The 19219-nt window shown below is 60.1% G+C and overlaps 5 protein-coding genes and 4 non-coding genes across 10 annotated transcripts; 3 read left to right on the top strand and 6 right to left on the bottom strand.

Annotated features, from left to right (window-relative positions):
- Positions 1 to 701: 701 nt before the first annotated feature.
- Positions 702 to 10074, bottom strand: TBRG4 (transforming growth factor beta regulator 4). 2 transcript variants are annotated; one of them, XM_040695551.2, is made up of 11 exons: positions 9956 to 10074; positions 8992 to 9460; positions 7761 to 8078; positions 6641 to 6812; positions 5464 to 5621; positions 4923 to 5033; positions 3958 to 4102; positions 3034 to 3276; positions 2523 to 2634; positions 1947 to 2061; positions 702 to 841 (listed from the first exon to the last, which is right to left on the bottom strand). In XM_040695551.2, the coding sequence occupies exons 2-11, from the start codon at positions 9418 to 9420 to the stop codon at positions 740 to 742; spliced, it is 1905 nt and encodes a 634-aa protein (XP_040551485.1). In that variant the 5' UTR covers positions 9421 to 9460; positions 9956 to 10074; the 3' UTR covers positions 702 to 739. The 2 variants fall into 2 exon arrangements, with proteins under 2 accessions (XP_040551485.1, XP_418515.3); XM_418515.8 differs by having other exon boundaries at positions 10029 to 10074.
- Positions 907 to 1042, bottom strand: LOC112531992. Its single transcript, XR_003074192.2, has one exon. It is a non-coding gene; the product is annotated as a small nucleolar RNA SNORA5 (small nucleolar RNA).
- On the bottom strand, positions 2765 to 2901 carry LOC112531993. The gene has a single exon (XR_003074193.2). It is a non-coding gene; the product is annotated as a small nucleolar RNA SNORA5 (small nucleolar RNA).
- On the bottom strand, positions 3526 to 3663 carry LOC112531989. The gene has a single exon (XR_003074189.2). It is a non-coding gene; the product is annotated as a small nucleolar RNA SNORA5 (small nucleolar RNA).
- On the bottom strand, positions 7107 to 7248 carry LOC112531990. Its single transcript, XR_003074190.1, has one exon. It is a non-coding gene; the product is annotated as a small nucleolar RNA SNORA5 (small nucleolar RNA).
- A 1119-nt stretch (positions 10075 to 11193) lies between the features above and the next one.
- Positions 11194 to 12680, top strand: CATH1 (cathelicidin-1). Its single transcript, NM_001001605.3, is given in 4 exon segments — positions 11194 to 11623; positions 12150 to 12257; positions 12342 to 12425; positions 12525 to 12680. Coding segments are annotated over 4 exon segments (447 nt in total). The 5' UTR covers positions 11194 to 11455; the 3' UTR covers positions 12612 to 12680.
- Positions 12681 to 13792: 1112 nt separating this feature from the next.
- On the top strand, positions 13793 to 14921 carry CATHB1 (cathelicidin B1). Its single transcript, NM_001271172.1, has 4 exons — positions 13793 to 14285; positions 14386 to 14478; positions 14578 to 14658; positions 14740 to 14921. The coding sequence occupies exons 1-4, from the start codon at positions 13827 to 13829 to the stop codon at positions 14860 to 14862; spliced, it is 756 nt and encodes a 251-aa protein (NP_001258101.1). The 5' UTR covers positions 13793 to 13826; the 3' UTR covers positions 14863 to 14921.
- A 211-nt stretch (positions 14922 to 15132) lies between these two features.
- Positions 15133 to 16907, top strand: CATH2 (cathelicidin-2). The gene is made up of 4 exons (NM_001024830.3): positions 15133 to 15309; positions 16211 to 16318; positions 16389 to 16472; positions 16766 to 16907. The coding sequence occupies exons 1-4, from the start codon at positions 15142 to 15144 to the stop codon at positions 16868 to 16870; spliced, it is 465 nt and encodes a 154-aa protein (NP_001020001.3). The 5' UTR covers positions 15133 to 15141; the 3' UTR covers positions 16871 to 16907.
- Positions 16908 to 17570: 663 nt separating this feature from the next.
- On the bottom strand, positions 17571 to 18831 carry CATH3 (cathelicidin-3). The gene is made up of 4 exons (NM_001311177.2): positions 18649 to 18831; positions 18004 to 18111; positions 17836 to 17919; positions 17571 to 17736 (listed from the first exon to the last, which is right to left on the bottom strand). The coding sequence occupies exons 1-4, from the start codon at positions 18814 to 18816 to the stop codon at positions 17641 to 17643; spliced, it is 456 nt and encodes a 151-aa protein (NP_001298106.1). The 5' UTR covers positions 18817 to 18831; the 3' UTR covers positions 17571 to 17640.
- Positions 18832 to 19219: the final 388 nt, after the last annotated feature.

Below are 19219 nucleotides of genomic sequence, written 5' to 3'. Positions count from 1 at the left end.
CCCCCCCCCACCCCCCAACACATACAGACACAATGCCATGAGGTTGGGAGACCCCCCTGATGGACGGATGGATGGATGGAGGGACGGATGGACAAACAGCCCTTCGGGTTGGGGGACAAAGGGGATGCTCAGCACCCACAGGTCACCTTATCCTGGTTGGGGACAGCCCCCCCCCCACGGCACACCCTGAAGCCGGCCCCGTGTTGCTGCCTCCCAGCCGGGCACGCAGCGCTGCCGGCCCTGGCGCGATGCCGGTGCCAGGAGCAGCGCTGAGCCGTGACTCAGCACCCGGCTGCGGCCCCAAATGGCGCTGATTGGGCACCGGCCAGAGGGGCAGCAAGGGATGCAGTGGGGGTAAGCGGTGACCCCACAGCCCAAACCCGTTTCCTCGTAGCCCAGATGGCCGCTTAATCCGTCCCCAAAGCCTCTCCTGGCAGCCGGCTCCGTGCGTCACGGCGGGAGGGCTTTCCTGTGTCCCTCGTGCCCGGCTGGGGACAGCGGCTGCAGGGCTGTGGGGGAGTCTGGATGGAGGCTGTCCCCCACCCCCATCATTGGGGGGGTATCTGTGCCACCCTTGCCCATCCCACCCCAGGAACACAGGCAACAAAACCCCCATTAGGAACAATAAAAGCCCGCTGCCGACCAGCACAGCCCCCCTCCACCCCGCTCCCACAGGTTGGGGACACACACAGGAGACAGGGTACAGCAACAGGTGGCTTTATTGAAAGGCAGCTGGGCATTAGCTGGCCAGCTCCTTGGCCACCACCTTGTGCAGTTTGTCACGGAGGTACGCTGCCCGCTGCCGCTCCAGCTTCAGCTCCAGGAACTCATAGTGGGGGACCTGGCGGGGAGAGGAGAGGCAGTGAGCAATGGGGACAGCACCACGGGGACGTGTTCAGCTCCCAGCCATGTGCGTGGCACGTTTTTATCCCCGCCATCCCACAGCAGGGACGTGGGGCCCATGAAGCACAGGTGATGCTGTGGCAGCCCTTGGGCCGGCGCGCACCACGACAGAGGTGGCACCGAATTTGACGAGGCTGCAAGGAAGGCAGCATTCCCTCATCACAGCCTTGGTGGCATCGGGGTGTTTCCCCAAATGGGGATGGCACAAAGCACTGCTATGGGCACCACTCGCAGCCCCAGATCCTCCCATTCGGGATCTCAGGGCGCTGAAACCCGCTGAATTTCTCATCCCAGCTGCAGAGTACGTGCAGGGCTTCATGGTCTGCTTCATCCCATTTGCGCATCCCGGCCTCCCTGCCCAGCAGCACAGCAACAACCCCTGCCTGGCGAGGATGAACCACTTCTTCAGAGAGAAGCTGCAGCCAACCAGGAGGAGGGAGCGGCGCCGGGGCAGGGACTGAATGCTGTTTGTGCACAGCACTCACTTGCTCTGATGGCTCCAACCCGCCGGAGGGAGCAGACGGGGGGATCCCACCGCCCACCGCTGCTATATTTAGCACAAGGCTGGAGCTGAAGGAAGCAGTTCCCTCCTCCTCCTCCTGTCTCCCCACCTGAATCCCTCCAGCCAGTGCGTGCACGGGCTGCTGGGGCCTCACTTTGTATCAGCGTCAAAGAGCAGCAGCTCCGTGCGAGGGGATGCAAATTTGGGCTGCTCGCAGGGAATGGAGACTGATGTGGGGTGACAGTGCTGGGGGCCACGTGGCGTGCCGCCCTCCTGCCCCAATGGAGCCATCCCTGCTGGCTGCACAGCTCTGCCAGCACAGCTATAATTACCTCCGGGGGCTGAATAATGCATGGCCCCAACGGAGCGCAGCGCTGCGGCGCAGGGATCAGCGCGCTAAGACCTTGTCTGCTGTCCTCCTCCATTACTGATCCCCTTCTCTGCCCTGGAGCTGCCTGACAGGTGGCCCGGAGGGGATCACAGTGGCTAATCCCAGCACGGGGCCACGTGCAGCACCGGGTGCTGAGGGCTGCCTACTCACGTCCACAACGAGGAAGCCGGCCGCCTGGATGTGGCGCCGAGCCATGGCGTAACGGCCCAGCAGCTCCTTGCTCCTGTTGCTGAAATTTGGGAATTCCCACCTGAGGAAGGCGACCCTGCAAGAGGGGTGGAGGAGAGCAGTGAGATCGGTGCCGGGCAACCTCAGCCCCAGAGCAGCTTTGAGCACCGATGGCTCCAACCTCATTGATCCGCAGCCCACGCTGGATGGCAGACATTGCCTTTCCCAGCCAGGAAGGAGGCAGCTCAGCTCCTGAGCCCTGTGGGCAGCCAGGAGCGGTGGCAGACAGTTGGCACAGGCTCTCTGTGGAGGACGTGCCAGACAGGGGATGCTGCTGCCACAGCCGGCATCCTGCCCTGTCCCCTGCAACGTGACCCACGGCAGCTTGGCACGGTCCTACCCCCCCTTTTCTGTCCAGACGAGTGGACTCAGCTGGGCACGGTGACTTTGGCACGTTGGCATCCCCACAGCACTGTCCTCTGCTGCCTGCAGCCAGCCACGGGGACAGCACAGCCTCGTCCCTCCCACCATGCCTGGTGCAGCTGAGCCCAAACCCACCTCCTGGCACCCGGCGGCAGCGGCTTTGTCCCTTCTGAGTGGGGCAGATGGGGAGCAGCAAAGTCCTTCAAGGGGAGAGGTTTGTTTTCACTATTCAGCACCATTTCAGCATCTGCAGAGAGGAGGAAAAGGAAGGAGTCCTGAGGATGCTGTTTCCCATGGAGGCTGGGGATGCCCTCACCGTGGGGCTGACATGGGACGCAGCATCCATCAAGGAGAACCCCAACCACCTCCAGCACAACGTGTGTCTGTGGCACCATTTTGTCCCCAAGGTCCCAGGGGAAGGGATGCGGGGCACACGGACTACAGCACTGCTGTGGCAGCCGGAAGGCCAATCCTTGCCGTGGAGGGGGCAGGGACTGAATTTGATGGGGCTGCAGTGATGAGGCAGAGGGACGTGAGGCTGAAGAATAAGAGAGGATAACCTCAGGCACAAAGCCCTTAAGTCGATCCCCCTGCAGCATGCAGACCACAACGGGGCCCCGCTGCTCCAAGGAGAGGCTGTGCTCACCAATCTGCCAGCCGTAGATGGTGTGTACATCCCAGCGCCCGTTGTCCTGGCTGCCCAGCACGCCCGCCAGGGCCTCTTGCAGGCTGCTCTGCAGCAGGGTGACCTTCTCTGCTGCTGGCTCTGCAGCATTCAGCATCCCGGCTGGCAGGAACGGGCCCTGGTACTCGGGGCTCTCCAGCTTGGCAGCAGCATTGATTTGGATGAGCTTCATCCGCAAGTTCTGAGCCTTGGGGGATGAATCGCCTGGCAGGAGGAGGAAAACAAAGAGCTGATCCTGCGGCTTCTGGTTCAGAACATGATGCAGAAATCAGGATTGCCGGTTACAATCCCACTGCTGCTGCTCAAGCAGGGCCTGATAGTCCACCAGGATGGATCTCTGACTGCTGGCATCGAGATGCAAACAGCCCCACACGTGCTGCATGTGCAGAAGGGGCAGCACTGCCTGAGCACAGGGTGAGACCCGTCTGAGCCCCTGCTTGGAGGGCACAGCCCCAGTGTCTGTGGCACGATTTTATCCCCAGGGTCCCATGGGTGGGGACGTGGGGCCCATGGACTACAGACGTTGCTGTGGCAGCCGGATGGCCAGTGCTCGCCATGGAGGAGGCAGAGACTGAATTTGACTGGGCTGCACCTCCTCCGTGTTTGGCTAGGAGACGCCAAGCCCTCCCCTCACCTCTTAAGTGCCTGGGGAAAACCAGGCAGAGCCAGAGCCAAGAACAAAGCTGAGCCTTGGGGCACACGGTTCCAACCAGAAGGCTGAGGGCAATGTGTCACCCTGCTGGGCTCAACCCCACAGCCACACCATGGGGGAGACCAACCCCTCCCTGCCCAACAGCTGAGCTCACAGCCTGTGCTGGCCCAAAGGTAGATGCACTAGACCCAGTACTCCCACTACCTGAGCTCTGGCTCCACTTCCCACCTTACCTTGGATCACAGCGTGGAAGTCGGGCGCCAGCACACGCTGCAGGTAGGGAGGCTTGGCTTGCTGCAGCACACACAGTGACCAGACCAGGTCGGTCAGCAGCTGGGGCTCCAGGCTGTCCAGCTGGCCCTGCAGCTCCTCGTGGGCCTGCCAGAGCCAAAGCCACAGCTCAGCACATCTCTGCAGATGGCCCTGCTTCTGCACTGCTTCTCCTGGGCTATTTGTTGATAGAATTCAGGACTGCTCTGCAGGAGCCTTGCTGCAGGTTCACAGTTCCAGGTGCCAGTCTTTTGGGTGTTGGTTGGTTGTTTGGTTTTTTTTTTTGCAATGCCTCAAAAATCAATAGTTTTGCACTTGCTACAAAACCTCCCTTTATGCTGACTGTGATTACTGTTGGCAGAGTCCAGACCCTGCTGCCAACCAGGGATGCTAACCCTATCTTTGTGGCATGAGGCTCTCCCTCCACTTGGTCTCATCTCCTTACCCTGGGCTGCAGAAACCTCCCTGCAAAGCCCCCAGGCAGGGCAGCAATGAGTAGCTCTGTGGATGGCAGCCTCCATCCTTCCCAACAGCACTACCACACCCAGGGCTTGGATGGGCTGGGAGACCTCTGGTCTGCTGAGAATGGGTGTGTGACCGTGAACTTATGGCTTCCTTATGGAGTTAAGTGCAGCAATCAGAGTTCAGGAGGGCACCTGAACAACCACAGACTGCTTATGTCTGCTGGAAGAGCTAGCCTACAGGGACTCGGTGCTAGCCAGGGGCAAACCAGTTTGGTTATCAGGCAGCACACAGCCACAGGGCATGAGTATGGGTTTTTCAGCCTGGCCTGAGCTCTGGGCTCTCCATTTCCATTTCCATTTCCTGCAAACAACCGTGCTCTGGGTTATGCCAGGAGATGTGCAGCCTTCCCACTGACTCCAAGGAGGAGAAAGGTCGACAAAGAGGGGAAAAGGAGGCAGGTTACCATGTTAAAGAAGTCCTCGCTTCCGCTGGGCTGGAAGTTAAGGCGGGCAAAAGACAGGATGATATTGCACAGGTGGGAGATGGACAGCTGCTTGGCGTTGTCCAGGGCATACTGGAAGACAGAGAGAGCAAAACCAGAGGCTGAGGAATGAGTACTGACAGAAAAAGATTGAAAACATCATCCAAGGAGATGCCCAGACCCATGGCGAGGTGGGAACAACAAGGAAAGGATCTTTCAGTGCCTCCCTAGGATTTTATCTTGGCACAAGGGAAAGCTGGGAGTGGAAGCAGAGCTCTGCAATATTCCCACTTGCCTGGCACAGGCAGAGGTGCAGGCATCAGAACTGGGGCAGAGCTTGAGAGCTCCCCGGGGAGCGCAGCACTCTGGAGCAGAGGCTCAGAAGGAGCTAAAGCTGACCCCAGAGCTGCGTGGATTCTGACTGCTGACTGCAGTGGAGCATCTCTGGAAAGAGGAGAATTGTTCCGGGTGTCACAGTCATACTGGTACCAGCGGGTGCCACCCGGGCCCTCTGCCTCCTCACCTGAGAGATGGCCTCAAACAGAGGCAGGCTGAGCCACTTGAGGAGGGCGAAGGAGCGGATGCAGCGCGTCACCTCGATGGGTGTCATGGCAGAAACGTGGGGCTGCAGGTCAGTGGCTATCTTCTGAAAGACCTGGGGCTGGTGGAAATTCAGTTTTCCTTAAAGGAGCAAAAGAAAGTGGCAGCCACTGACACAGAGCCAGTATGGGAGCTGTGACTCTTGGCCCCGTCCCTTCTCATCCAGCCTGGTCCTGCTGCTCCCACCAGCTCTCAATCCCAGTGCTCCCAGTACAGCATTCCCAACATTGAGCTGCTACAGCCCTGTCTGAGCCTGCAAGAGACAGTATTGCTCCCAGACTACAGCCAGCCGCTGGACTTATCCACCTTGGGGATATTATGGGGGCTGCTGGGCCTCACTGTGTCACAGAAGGACATCCAGCAGGGATCTGGAGGCTGTAACGTGGAACATCCACCCCTTACTTCCCTTCAAACTCATTCCAGATTTATCAACTGAATAGCATCAACACAATAAGCATGAGCTCCTCCCAAGGCCAGGTCTAGTGGGATCATTTCTGTATTGTTAAAGGATATCCAACCCATGACAACCACACTGCCCCACTGTTGGACAGATCTGTTCCCACCGCCAGAAATCAGACAGTGAGATGAAGAGCAGCTCTCCTGGCTTCCTTCATTCCTACTTCTGGACAGAGGCACACAGAAATACACAGAAAGTAGGGAAGAAAAACCAAAGCACCGGGGATGGTAACACAGGTTATCAGTCAGTGCTGGCCTGTGGCTAACAGAGCTGATTTGCACCAGGTCTGTCACCAGCCATATCAGAAGGCTTTGGTCTGCCCTGTGGCCAGGAATGCAATGAAGGTGGCTGTCACTGTGCTGGCTGGCTGCAGCACTCGTACCTAAGGCACCGTGCCACTTCTCAAATGTTAATCACGTTGCCTCTGAGACACCTTGGGTGAAAAGAAACCAACTATTTTAGTGCCACTGTCCTGTGTGCTGGAAGGAAAACCAGGGCGTAGCGTGCCCAAAGGAGCTCGGGGGTGAGAGCAGCCAGGAACAGACCCACACTAAGCACAGTGCTGCCACGCAGAGGACTCTCTAACCTATGCAGGCATGGTGAAGCCCAACTCAAAGGGTGGTGATACAAGCAAGCTGCTTACCATAGGCGAAAATCAGGTCCATCAGGATGCTGAGGTTGAGCTCTGAGTGCTTCTGAATCAGGTGGTACGACATGGCGCGGAGCAGAGGCACGCTGCGCCGGTTCTGGTATGCCAGAGCCAGAGTGATTCTCCTTATGTCCTCAGGGCTGAACTGCTCAGCGAGCTCCAGGGCCTGGTAAGAAACATTGAGACACAGAGAGAAAGGCACAAAGCAAGCTACAGACACTTGATGTGGAGCGGGACGTGCCATCCCCCACGGCATCGCTGGCTGAGCCCCCCCAAGGACTGCAGGGTTTCCATACCCCCTAACACTGCCATGCAACAACTGATGCAGGAAAGGCTGCTGAATCACTACCCTAACCACTACCCTGTATCGCTATCCCACTCTAACTCCCGTTTCCAACATCTGTAGTTCCGGCTCTGCATAAGCTGACAACCCCACAACGGCGTCCTCCTTTGCCACGTGCAGTGTCTGCAGCATTTATTTATCCCCAGGGTTGAGAGAGAACAACAGTGGGGCCCATGAGCTGCAGGGGCTGTTGCTGTGGCAGCTGTTTGGCCGGTCCCCAGCGCGGGGCTGGATGAGGAACGAATTTGACGCAGCTGCAGTCACGGCCCCGTGGTGGTTTCAACCCAAAAGACATCTCCCTGTTCCTGGAAGTGACAGAAAGAGGGACCTGCTGGAGTGCAGAGCTCCCTGCAGACTCCGTGCTCACGGCCTGACTTTCACAGAGAGCCAGAGGACAGTGTTTTTGGCAGTGAAATTATGCTGCCTCTGCAAGTTACCGCCTGCCAGCTGAGCTAAGGTAATTCTACCACAAAGCTAAGGTAATTCTAGCTGCAAGGCAAAGCACATCAGCCCAGTCCACCTCTGAGCAGCTCAGACCAGCTCAGGTCTGGGAGCTCCCACATGTGAGCTCCCCATCTGCGTGGCTCCAAAGAGGGAAAGGTTTCTTACGAGCACCTTTGCACATGGGAAGCAACCTGCACGTAGCCTGCTCCTCCACAGGACAGGCTGACAGCAACGTGCTGGTGGAGCAGTGCCCACAGAGGACATCCCTCATGCTGTCACCGCCCCCATACATCCCACCCAAAGGGAACGGAGCACCCAAGCCCATACCTTATCCTCTAAGCGGTCCATCAGCACCGAGGAGATGTGCCCAACCTTGGCAATCAGCATCACCACGGTTCGGGTGCCCTCCAGCTCTGTCCACCGCAGCTCCAGCTTCTTGATGACCTCACTCAGCAGTTTGCTCTCCTTGCCCTGCTTGACAGCCAAGAACTCTGCCAAGGAGGCGAGCTGGCGGAAGGAGAGCCGCCGCAACCGCCACAGCACCTCGTGCTCCACAGACTGCATCTCCCTGCTGCTGCTCTCCATCCCCAGTGAGTACAGGCTCTTCAGGAGGCCCACCAAGGTGTTATTCCACACCTGAGATATCTGGGAGGCAAGTAAAAATATTTAAGTAGGTTTTTACCCTTCTCTGGAAGTGCATACAGCTGAATTTCCCCATGGCATGGCTGGAATACGACCTCAGTGAGCAGTGAAACAAACAAGGCAGGATCACAGCCAACGATGCTCAGGGCAGGATGGACCAGGTGGCCTCCAGCAAACACGCTCTTTAACTGCCCTGCCTGCCCCAACTCCAGCGCTGCAACATCCTAAAACAGCACTCAAGGGTGGCTCAGTGCTTGGCTGCGAGAACGACCCGAGTGCTCTCAGGGTGATCAGCCAAAGTTACCTGGAAGTGGAAATCCCAAAGTGGGATGCAGCTGAGAAAGCAAGCAGGGCTGCTGGTGCCCCAGCCACACAGACTGCTCCCCCTGGTGTGACCCTGCGTGCTGCTTCCGCCCACACCCTCGTGTTCAAAGCCTCCAACTTGCTGACACAGGGATGTTGCAAGGCGATTAATTTTAGCCTATGTGCAGCAAGCCCCTCTGCATCCACACAATGACTTCTTACATCAATTTAGCTGCACACTGCAGGAACAGCTCTTTGGAGAAAGATAACTGTGTTTGCAGTGAGTTTGCTTGATTATATCCCAGCTAGACGTGTTCCTATCCACTTCCCTTCTGGGAGCAAGGCCATGCTGCTCAGCTTCTTGCTTTCCCAGCACGGCAGCTCGGCTCTCCTAGCTCTGGGGTGCACCTTCTCTGCTGAACCACAGACACCTGCACCCTTTTTTTGTGTGAGACCCGCCGCTGATAGTGCATAGTGATAGACCAAGTGCAGAGAAGGTGGCAGCTGTGAAAATCCACGAGGGAGAGAAAAAGGCAGCACTCGCTGCTCCAGGCCAGCTTTCCCGGACCCAACCCTTCACCAAATAGCCTCCATCACAAGGAGTGGAGCTCACCTGAGAATCCACAATCTCAATAAGCTGCTGAAATCGTTCATCTTGCAGAATGTCCCCCGTTTCCAGCTTCTTTTCCACTGCAAGCCGGGAAAGTCGAGTAACCACCAGCGAAGCTTGGTTGCTATTCAGAGAGTGAAGTTCACCCAGCTGGAAGAGTTCCTGAGGACTCGTGGCTGCCTCGATGAGGTTCAGGATCACTCTGTGCTCTGAGTTACTGTTTTCTTCCACCTGCTCTTTGACAGAGAATCTGTCCGCGTTCCAGGTGGAGGGGACGGAGGTGTGGATGGAGGCAGGAGGTGGGTGTGGGAGGGCTCTGGCTGCTGATGCCTTCCCACTGGGCAGCAGCAGAGCGGCCGTGGCAGCAGCAGGAGAGCAGGTGAAGGTGGCGAGGTGCCGCCAGCAGCAGCGCTGCACCAACCGGGCTGCCATGGCGGGGATCTGAGGGGCTCAGCGCCACATCTTGGGGATGCTGGAGGAGGGAAAGAAAGAAAGAAAGGCTTTAGCAATGGGAAGGTGCAGGGGGAATGAGGAGAGGCAACAGGCTGAAAGCTGCGAATCGCAGAAGCACAGAGCATCCCTAGCAGTATCCCCATAGGATAAAATTGAAAGGGACCCACGTGGACACCACGGTATCACTGTGGGTGGGAAATGCCTCCAAGGACACCAAATCCACCCATTAGCTCAGCACTGTGAAGCCTATCGCTAAACGGCGCCCCTCAGCACCACATCCACGCATCCTTTACACACCCCCAGGGATGGGGACTCCCCTACTTCCCGGGGCAGCCCGTTGCGATGCTCCACAACGCTAAACCCTTCATAACGCCCCACCCAAACCTCCCTCGGCGCAATCTGAGGCCTCCCCGCCCCGCGGGCCGAACCGGCCGAGCTCTTGGCCCGGCGGCCGCACCGAACCCGCAGCGGCCTCAGAGGCCGTAGCCTTTCGGAAGCCCCGATCCGGGCCTACACGCAGCCCTCCGAGGGCTCGAGCCCCGCTCCCGATCGCCCCGGGCCGCAGAACCGCAGCCATCCGCGCTGACCTCGCCCGGCCCCGCCGCACGCTGGCCCGGCAATGAGACGAAGTGCGCATGCGCTCCGGCGCAGCTTGATGACATCATCACAGCGCAGCCATTTCCTATTGGCTGAGCTCCCTGCGTCTCCTGACCGAATCGAGCGCGAAAGAGGAAGCACTTCCGGTTGGCGGTTGATGGGCGCCGCCATTTTGTGAGGGGTGCTGAGCGGAGGCGTCGCGTCTGGGCCCGCAGCTCTGACCGGGTCCGGTCCGGTCCGGTCGGGTCAGCCAGGCCACAACCCCGGGCCCGGCTGTGGGAACGGGGAAACCAAACAGAGGCCTGGGCGGTGCTCTGGCAGTACTGGGCGGAAAGCAATTAAAAGGAGATTTATGTGCTGGGCACGCCCCGGTGCTGTTTGCTCAGCCTTGGAGTGAGAGGACAAAGGGAACAGCTTTAGATGAGAAGAGGAGAAATTGAGGTTCGGCATCAGGAGTGTGTGCGGGTGTTGCAGCCCTGCGGTGCTGTGGGAGGAGATCCCTGCACGCTGTGTGCCCGTGGGGGGGGCTGTGGGGGCCCTTCCAAGCGCTGAGGGGAGGCCTCACTGCTCCCTGAAAGGAGACTGAGCTGTGTGGGGTTCGGCCTCTGCTCTCACAGGTAACAGTGAGAGGATGAGAGGGAATGGCCTCGTGTTGTGCCAGGGGAGGCTCAGCTTGGGTAATGGGAGAGAGCTCTGAAGGAGCAGTGATGCAGTGGCACAGCTGCCCAGGGAGGTGGTGGGGTCACCGTCCCCGAAGGTGTTCCTGAGCCGTGGAGATGTGGCTCTGAGGGACGTGGGCACAGTGGGGTGGGCTGGGGTTGGAGTTGGGGATCTCAGGGGTCTTTTCCAGCCTTAATGATTCTGTGGTTTGTGATCTCTGTGAGGGCTCATTCCTGCTACGGCTGGCAGCTGTGAAACGGGAGACCCGGCTGCAACCTCTGTGGGAACCTGACCCTTTGCTGAACTGCCATCTCTCAATAAAATGCTGAAGAGAATTTCCCGTGTTGGGTCGTGATTGGCTTCCAGCCACCATTCTCATTCTGTTTCTTGTGAGAACACGGTGGTGTTGAGCTTGGAGATGACCCCTGGCAAAACCCTGGCTGCCACGAGGCGTTCCTTCAGCCTCCCTGCTCAGTGCTGAACAAACCCAGCGCCCTCAGCTGCTCCTCACCAGTCCTGCCCTCCAGACCCTTCCCCACCCCGTGCCCTGCAGCACAGCTGGGGGTGTAGATGCATCCCTAGGCTGGGAGTGGGACAGGGCCCCACAGCCCATAGGCACAGCCACGTCCCCACCACAGCTGTTCCCCCACAGACAACGGCCGTGTTGTGGCTGCTCCCCCTGGGCCCACGTTTCCGCATTGCCCAACTTCAGGGCCAATAAAAGGCATTGGGAGCACGGGGTGGGCACGGGGTGAGGATGCTGAGCTGCTGGGTGCTGCTGCTGGCGCTGCTGGGGGGGGCCTGCGCCCTCCCGGCCCCCCTGGGCTACTCCCAGGCTCTGGCCCAGGCTGTGGACTCCTACAACCAACGGCCTGAGGTGCAGAATGCCTTCCGGCTGCTCAGCGCCGACCCCGAGCCCGGCCCGGTGAGTGCACGTGTGGGGATGGTGTGGGGACACCGTGGGGACGTGTTGAGGACATCCTGAAAGGGGAAGGCATGGGGATGGTGTGCAGACATCACGGGGACAGCGTGGGGACACTTTGGGGAACATCATAGGAACATCCTGGGAACGGCATGGGGACATGAGGGGATGGCGTGAGGGCATGGGAGAGACACCATGGGGACACTGTTGGGATAGTATGGGGACAGCATGGGGTCACCACGGGGGTAGTGTGGGGACATCAGGGAGACACAATGAGGACATTTATGGGGACACTGTGGGAATGTCTTGGGAACGTCCTGGGGTCGTTCTGGGGGCATCCTGGGAAAATCCACGGGACACCTTGGGGACATCAATGGGACATCGTGGGGAAACCTTGGGGAAAGCGTGGAGACATCGCGGGGACATCGAGAGGGCAGTGCAGAGCTGCTCCCCCTGCCTGGCTGTGAGCCATGCCCGGAGCAGCCGGGGCTGCCGGGTGGCTGCCACCACGCTGTCCCCTGCCCCGCAGAACGTCCAGCTCAGCTCCCTGCACAACCTCAACTTCACCATCATGGAGACGCGGTGCCAGGCGCGCTCGGGCGCCCAGCTGGACAGCTGCGAGTTCAAGGAGGACGGGGTGAGCAGCGTGCTGGGCTGGTGGGTGCTGGGGGGGGATTCCGGGGGGGAACAGCCCCGTGTTCAGTGCCCCCACTGCTCACAGCTCGTCAAGGACTGCGCTGCGCCCGTGGTGCTGCAAGGCGGCCGCGCCGTGCTCGATGTCACCTGCGTGGACTCCATGGCTGACGTGAGTGGGGACACAACGGGGGGTGGCCCCAGGGGTGTTTGGGACCCCCCAGAATTGGGGGTGCCATTCCCCCGTCGATGACAACGCTTCTCCCCACAGCCTGTCCGCGTCAAGCGCGTCTGGCCGCTGGTCATCAGGACTGTGATTGCAGGATACAACCTCTACCGGGCGATCAAGAAGAAGTGAAACATCCCCAGAGCCACTGTTAGCACTGTTCCTTTGCTGCCTTCCATCCAATAAAAGTCTTTTCTGGCCATGCTATGTCTTTGCTGTGTGTCTCTTCTGGGTGTCGCTGATGGGGACGGTTCCTGGGGGTATCTGGAGGATATGCCATGTTGCCCACATGGTGCCGACTGCTCCTCATCGTGTTCCTGAGCAGGAGGTGGGGTTTGGGGACAGCCAAGAGGACCTCCATTGTGAATGTGGCAGCTGGGAGTCCACGTTTGGAGCCTCATACTGGGAACCCCACATCTGGGACCCTACACATGCCCAAGCCCCCCTGTCCCTTTATCCGTCATCTATGGTGTTACCTCGTGCTCCCCAGCTGCCCCCTGCTGTGGCCCCTTCATCCTCACCCTGTTCTCCTCTTGGTGCCCCCAAAGTGTCCCCACAGTGTTCCCAAGATGTCCACGAGGTGTCCCCACTGTGTCTGCACTGTGTCCCCATGATGTCCACGCAATGTTCCCATGATGTCTGTATGGTGTCTCCAGGATACCCCCAGGATGTCCTCCTGCCAATGTCCCCAAGATGTCCCCAGTGTGCTTCCATGGTGCCCCCATTATTTCTCCATGCTACCCCATGCCTTCCCCAGGACGTCCTCAATATGTCCCCATGGTGTCCCCTTTATGTCTCCATGCTGTCACCAGGCTGTCCCCATGCTGTCCTCTAGACATCCCAATGATGTCCCCAGGATGTCCCTAAACTGTCCACACATTGTCCCCATTATGTCTCCATGCTGTCACCGTGCTGTCCGCATGCTGCCCTCAATACATCCCAATAGTGTCCCCATGATGTCCCCAAGCTGTTCCCATACCATTCACTGGGCCTGGTGCCAGAGGTGCCGTGCTGCAGGGTGGCTCCTGCAGAGCTGTGGACAGATTTACGGTCTTCAGGGGAAATTCCCAGGTGTGCCCCTACCCAACGTGGCTGGCGTGGACCCAGTAGGCTTGATGCAAGACTTGGCCATCCTCTCCTGTGCCACAAACATCCTCATGCACTGGAAATCCCCGGTGCCATCGTGGAGATGGGGGGGTTTGTTGACCCTCCTAGAGGCTGGGCTGCCCCCAGGTGCAGGGTGCGGGGATTCCTGGGAACGCCCCGAGATGTTGGGATGGCCATAAAGGGGCTCCTGCAGCACCAGCACAGCACTCGGCACTGCAGAGGAGGAGGTTGCAGGTGGCCATGGGCAGGATGTGGGCCTCCGAGGTGCTGCTGCTGCTGCTTCTGGGGTCATCCAGAGCTGTCACACCGGGGCTGGATGTGTCCACTGCGCCAGGGTTGGATGGATCGATCCCACCAGGGTTGGATGGATCAATCCCACCAGGGTTGGACGGATCCGTCTCACCAGGGTTGGATGGATCTGTCTCACCAGGGTTGGACGGATCCGTCTCACCAGGGTTGGATGGATCCGCCTCACCAGGGTTGGATGGATCCACACCAGCTGGGAGGGATGGTACCATCACACCCAAGCTGGAAGGAACCATCACCCCAAAGCAGGATGGATCCATCTCACCATCCTGGCCCTGGCGCTGGCCGATCACCTACCTGGATGCCATCCTGGCAGCTGTGCGGTTGCTCAACCAGAGGATCTCAGGTCCATGCATCCTACGGCTGCGGGAAGCACAACCCCGACCCGGCTGGGTGAGTGTTGGGGTGTTGGATCCCAAGGCTGGGGGCTGGCTTGGAGGGTCTGTTGGCCCAGGGGTCTCATCCCGTCCCTTTGGTTCTTGTCCCCTTGCAGGTTGGGACCCTGCAGCGTCGGCGGGAGGTGAGCTTCCTTGTGGAGGATGGCCCGTGCCCACCTGGGGTCGACTGTAGGAGCTGCGAGCCGGGGGTGAGGACCCATCCCATGGGGCTGAGGGTTGGTGGGTGGCCAAAGATGAAACCGAGGCCATGCTGGGGTCTGCCCCACGCAACCCTTTGCTCCCCGCAGGCCCTGCAGCACTGCGTGGGCACCGTGTCCATAGAGCAGCAGCCGACTGCTGAGCTGCGCTGCAGACCGCTGCGGCCGCAGGTGAGAGCCCTCATCCCCCACCATGGGGCCACCAAGGTTCCCTCATCACCCCGAGGGTCACACAACCACTTCTCCACGCAGCCCATCCGCAACTGGTGGATCCGCATCTGGGAGTGGTTGAATGGCATCAGGAAGCGCCTGCGGCAGCGCAGCCCCTTCTACGTCCGCGGACATCTGAACGTCACCAGCACTCCTCAGCCATGAGCAGCCCCAGCATGGCTGTCACTGAGTGTCCCCAATAAACGTCCCTTCTGCCTGCTGTGGCCGTGTGTGTGTCCCTGTGGTCGTGCCATGAGGTTGTCCCCGTAGCCATGACCCAAAGGGAGAGGGGCATGGAGCAAAGCAGGGGGTGTGCCCTGTGCCCCATGGGGACCGCCACGTCCCCGGTGCAGATAACGGTTGCATTGTGGCTTCTCCTTCCTCATTGCCCAACTTCAGGGCCAATAAAAGGCGTTGGGAGCACGGGGTGGGAACAGGGCAAGGATGCTGAGCTGCTGGGTGCTGCTGCTGGCGCTGCTTGGGGGGGTCTGTGCCCTCCCAGCCCCTCTGAGCTACCCCCAGGCACTGATCCAGGCTGTGGACTCCTACAACCAACGGCCTGAGGTGCAGAATGCCTTCCGGCTGCTCAGCGCCGACCCCGAGCCCGGCCCGGTGAGTGCACGTGTGGGGATGGCGTGGGGACACCGTGGGGACATCGGGGGGACAGCATGGGGATAGAATGGAGACACGATGGGGACACTTGTAGGAGCACCTTGGGAAATATCCTGGGGACAATGTGAGGACAGAGGGGGAACACTTTGGGGACAACTATGGGACAGTGTGGAGATATCATGGGGACACCCTGGGGACATTAAGGGGAGGTACTGAGGACATCCTGAGGAAGACATAGGATAGCATGGAGACATCCTGGGGGACAGCATGGGGGTAGTGTGGGGACATCCTGAGGATGACATGGAGACACAGTGGGGACAACCTGGGGAATATCCTGGGGACAGCGTGGGAGTAGCATGGAGACACGGCGGGACACCATGGGGACACATTGGAGACCCTATGGGGAGATATTGAGGACATCCTGGGGAAGGCATGGAGATAGCATGGAGACACAGTGGGGACAGCACGGGGACACTTTGGGGGACATCATGGGCTGGAGATCCTGGGGTCATCCTGAGGACGTCCTAAGAGCAGCATGGAGACGTAATGAGCACATCTTGGGGAACAACTTGGGATCAGCATGGGGATATCAGGAGGACACAATGGGAACATCTTGGGGACACGGTTGGAATAGTATGTGAACACCTTGGGGACATCATGGGAACACTATTGGGATGACGAGGGGACAACTGGAGTATGCACTGGAGACATCCTGCGAGTACCGTGGAGATACCACAGGGAGATCATAGAGGAGCTATGGGAGCATCTTGGAGACTTCATGGGGACATCATGGGGGCGCCATGGGAACACTGTGAGGACACTTTGGGGACACTAAGGGACGGGCTGGAGGGGGCTTTGCTCCATGGGGGGGACGTGACCCCACGGTGACCACTGCCCACAGGGCATCGATCTGAGCACTCTGCGGGCGCTCAACTTCACCATCATGGAGACAGAGTGCACCCCGAGCGCACGGCTGCCCGTCGACGACTGCGACTTCAAGGAGAATGGGGTGAGGATGGGGAGGGCTACGGTGGGGAGGGCAGCTGGGGAGCACGAGGTGACGCGGTGCGTGTCCCCAGGTCATCAGGGACTGCTCGGGGCCGGTGAGCGTCCTGCAGGACACTCCCGAGATCAATCTACGCTGCAGAGACGCCTCGTCGGATGTGAGTGTGGGGTCCGTGGGGTGGGAGGCTGATGCGGGCACCCTTCATCCTGCCCCACACTCTGAGGGGTCCCTGTTCCCCCTCCCCTGTCCCTCCTCTCCTCCCCTGTCCGGAAAGCTTTGGGGTCGCTCTGATAGGGACAATAGAGAAAGGGATGAGGGGTCCTGGGCATGCGCACTGTGGGGTCCCGACTGTGGGGCTCCAGGATGTGGGGTCCCAGGTACGGGGCTCCAGATGTGGGCTCCCAGAGGTGGGCTCCCACTGCCTCACTCACACCTGCCTTCACCCCACAGCCCGTTCTGGTCCAACGGGGCCGATTCGGCCGCTTCCTGAGAAAGATCCGGCGCTTCCGCCCTAAGGTCACCATCACCATCCAGGGCAGCGCACGCTTTGGCTGAATGAATAAATGGGGCCACGTGAGGCCACCGAGTGTCACCTGGGTTCTCCTCTCACTGCCTGACGGGGAAACTGAGGCACGGGGTGGGAGGGCACCACAGTCACCATGCACGGCCCCAAGCGCCATGGGGGCATTTTCCATCATGGAGGTGATGCCACTGGGGTCCCATTCTTGTCCCCTGTAACGAGTGTTGCTGAGCCTCCCAGCCCCGATGAGCATTTTCCCATCCAACCCATCACTGTCTCATGGTGTTCTGTCCCCAGACATTGGGAGTCTGAACTTGAAGCCACCCCCATATCACACCCCTGTCCAGGGGCAACCACTGTCCCCAGCCTTGCCAGCAGGGCTGACACCAGCACTTCGGGATGGGGATGTAGGGTTGCATGGTGATCCCGTGCCATGGGAACTGCAGCTGGAGGGCTGTGGCTGCAGTAGGGCCCCGAGGACATCCTCCTTCTGTCCCCTCTTTTACCCTTATGTGCCCTACAGAGGCCCCATGGACTCATGCAGCCCTATGCACACCCCCAAGCGCTGCATACTGCAGTTCCCCCATGCCCAAGTCTGCATCTGGAGTCTCCTTGGATGTCCCCAGGTCCCAAACCCATGCAGAGGGACGGGATGGGGAGCAGGTGGCACCATGGGGACAGCATGGGGACCGTCCCCATCGGTGTCACTCAGAGACGCACAGCAAAGACGCAGCATGGCCAGAAAACAGCTTTATTGGGTGGGGGGCTGCGGAGGGACAGCGGTGACGGTGGCTCTGGGCATGGCTCATTTTCTCCTGATGGCTTTGTAGAGGTTGATGCCCGCAGCCACCGTGTTGATGGCCACTGGCACCAGCGGCCAGAAGCGCTTGACGCGGACAGGCTGTGGGGAGAAGCGTTGTCATCGACGGGGGAATGGCACCCCCGATCCTGGGGGGTCCCAAACACCCCTGGGGCCACCCCCCGTTGTGTCCCCACTCACGTCAGCCATGGAGTCCACGCAGGTGACATCGAGCACGGCGCGGCCGCCTTGCAGCACCACGGGCGCAGCGCAGTCCTTGACGAGCTGTGAGCAGTGGGGGCACTGAACACGGGGCTGTTCCCCCCCAGAATCCCCCCCCAGCACCCACCAGCCCAGCACGCTGCTCACCCCGTCCTCCTTGAACTCGCAGCTGTCCAGCTGGGCGCCCGAGCGCGCCTGGCACCGCGTCTCCATGATGGTGAAGTTGAGGTTGTGCAGGGAGCTGAGCTGGACGTTCTGCGGGGCAGGGGACAGCGTGGTGGCAGCCACCCGGCAGCCCCGGCTGCTCCGGGCATGGCTCACAGCCAGGCGGGGGGAGCAGCTCTGCACTGCCCTCTCGATGTCCCCGCGATGTCTCCATGCTTTCCCCAAGGTTTCCCCACGATGTCCCATTGATGTCCCCAAGGTGTCCCGTGGATTTTCCCAGGATGCCCCCAGAACGACCCCAGGATGTTCCCAAGACATTCCCACAGTGTCCCCATAAATGTCCCCATTGTGTCTCCCTGATGACCCCACGCTACCCCCGTGGTGACCCCATGCTGTCCCCATACTATCCCAACAGTGTCCCCATGGTGTCCCCCCCATGCCCTCACGCCATCCCCTCATGTCCCCATGCCGTTCCCAGGATGTTCCTATGATGCTCCCCGAAGCGTCCCCACGCTGTCCCTGTGATGTCTGCACACCATCCCCATGCCTTCCCCTTTCAGGATGTCCTCAACACGTCCCCACAGTGTCCCCACGGTGTCCCCACGCCATCCCCACACGTGCACTCACCGGGCCGGGCTCGGGGTCGGCGCTGAGCAGCCGGAAGGCATTCTGCACCTCAGGCCGTTGGTTGTAGGAGTCCACAGCCTGGGCCAGAGCCTGGGAGTAGCCCAGGGGGGCCGGGAGGGCGCAGGCCCCCCCCAGCAGTGCCAGCAGCAGCACCCAGCAGCTCAGCATCCTCACCCCGTGCCCACCCCGTGCTCCCAATGCCTTTTATTGGCCCTGAAGTTGGGCAATGCGGAAACGTGGGCCCAGGGGGAGCAGCCACAACACGGCCGTTGTCTGTGGGGGAACAGCTGTGGTGGGGACGTGGCTGTGCCTATGGGCTGTGGGGCCCTGTCCCACCCCAGGCTGCATCCCACAACCCCGGCTGTGCTGCAGGGCACGGCGTGCTCTGGTTGAAAGGCCACATGGCCACCAAACGGCCCCCAGGGAGCGGGTGGGCAGCGCCAGCGCCGGGACGGAGGGATGAATCAGACTCCATCCCATTGGGGTGTGGCTCCATCCCATTGTGGTCTGGATCCCAGGGACAATGGAGGTCCCCAGCACCCCCAGACCCACGGGACAACTGCCACTGGGG

The sequence above is a fragment of the Gallus gallus genome, chromosome 2 (assembly GCF_016699485.2).
Source record: "Gallus gallus isolate bGalGal1 chromosome 2, bGalGal1.mat.broiler.GRCg7b, whole genome shotgun sequence".
Lineage (NCBI taxonomy): Eukaryota > Metazoa > Chordata > Aves > Galliformes > Phasianidae > Gallus > Gallus gallus.
The sequence above is the reverse complement of the archived record's forward strand: the minus strand, read 5'-3'. Positions and strand labels throughout refer to the sequence as shown.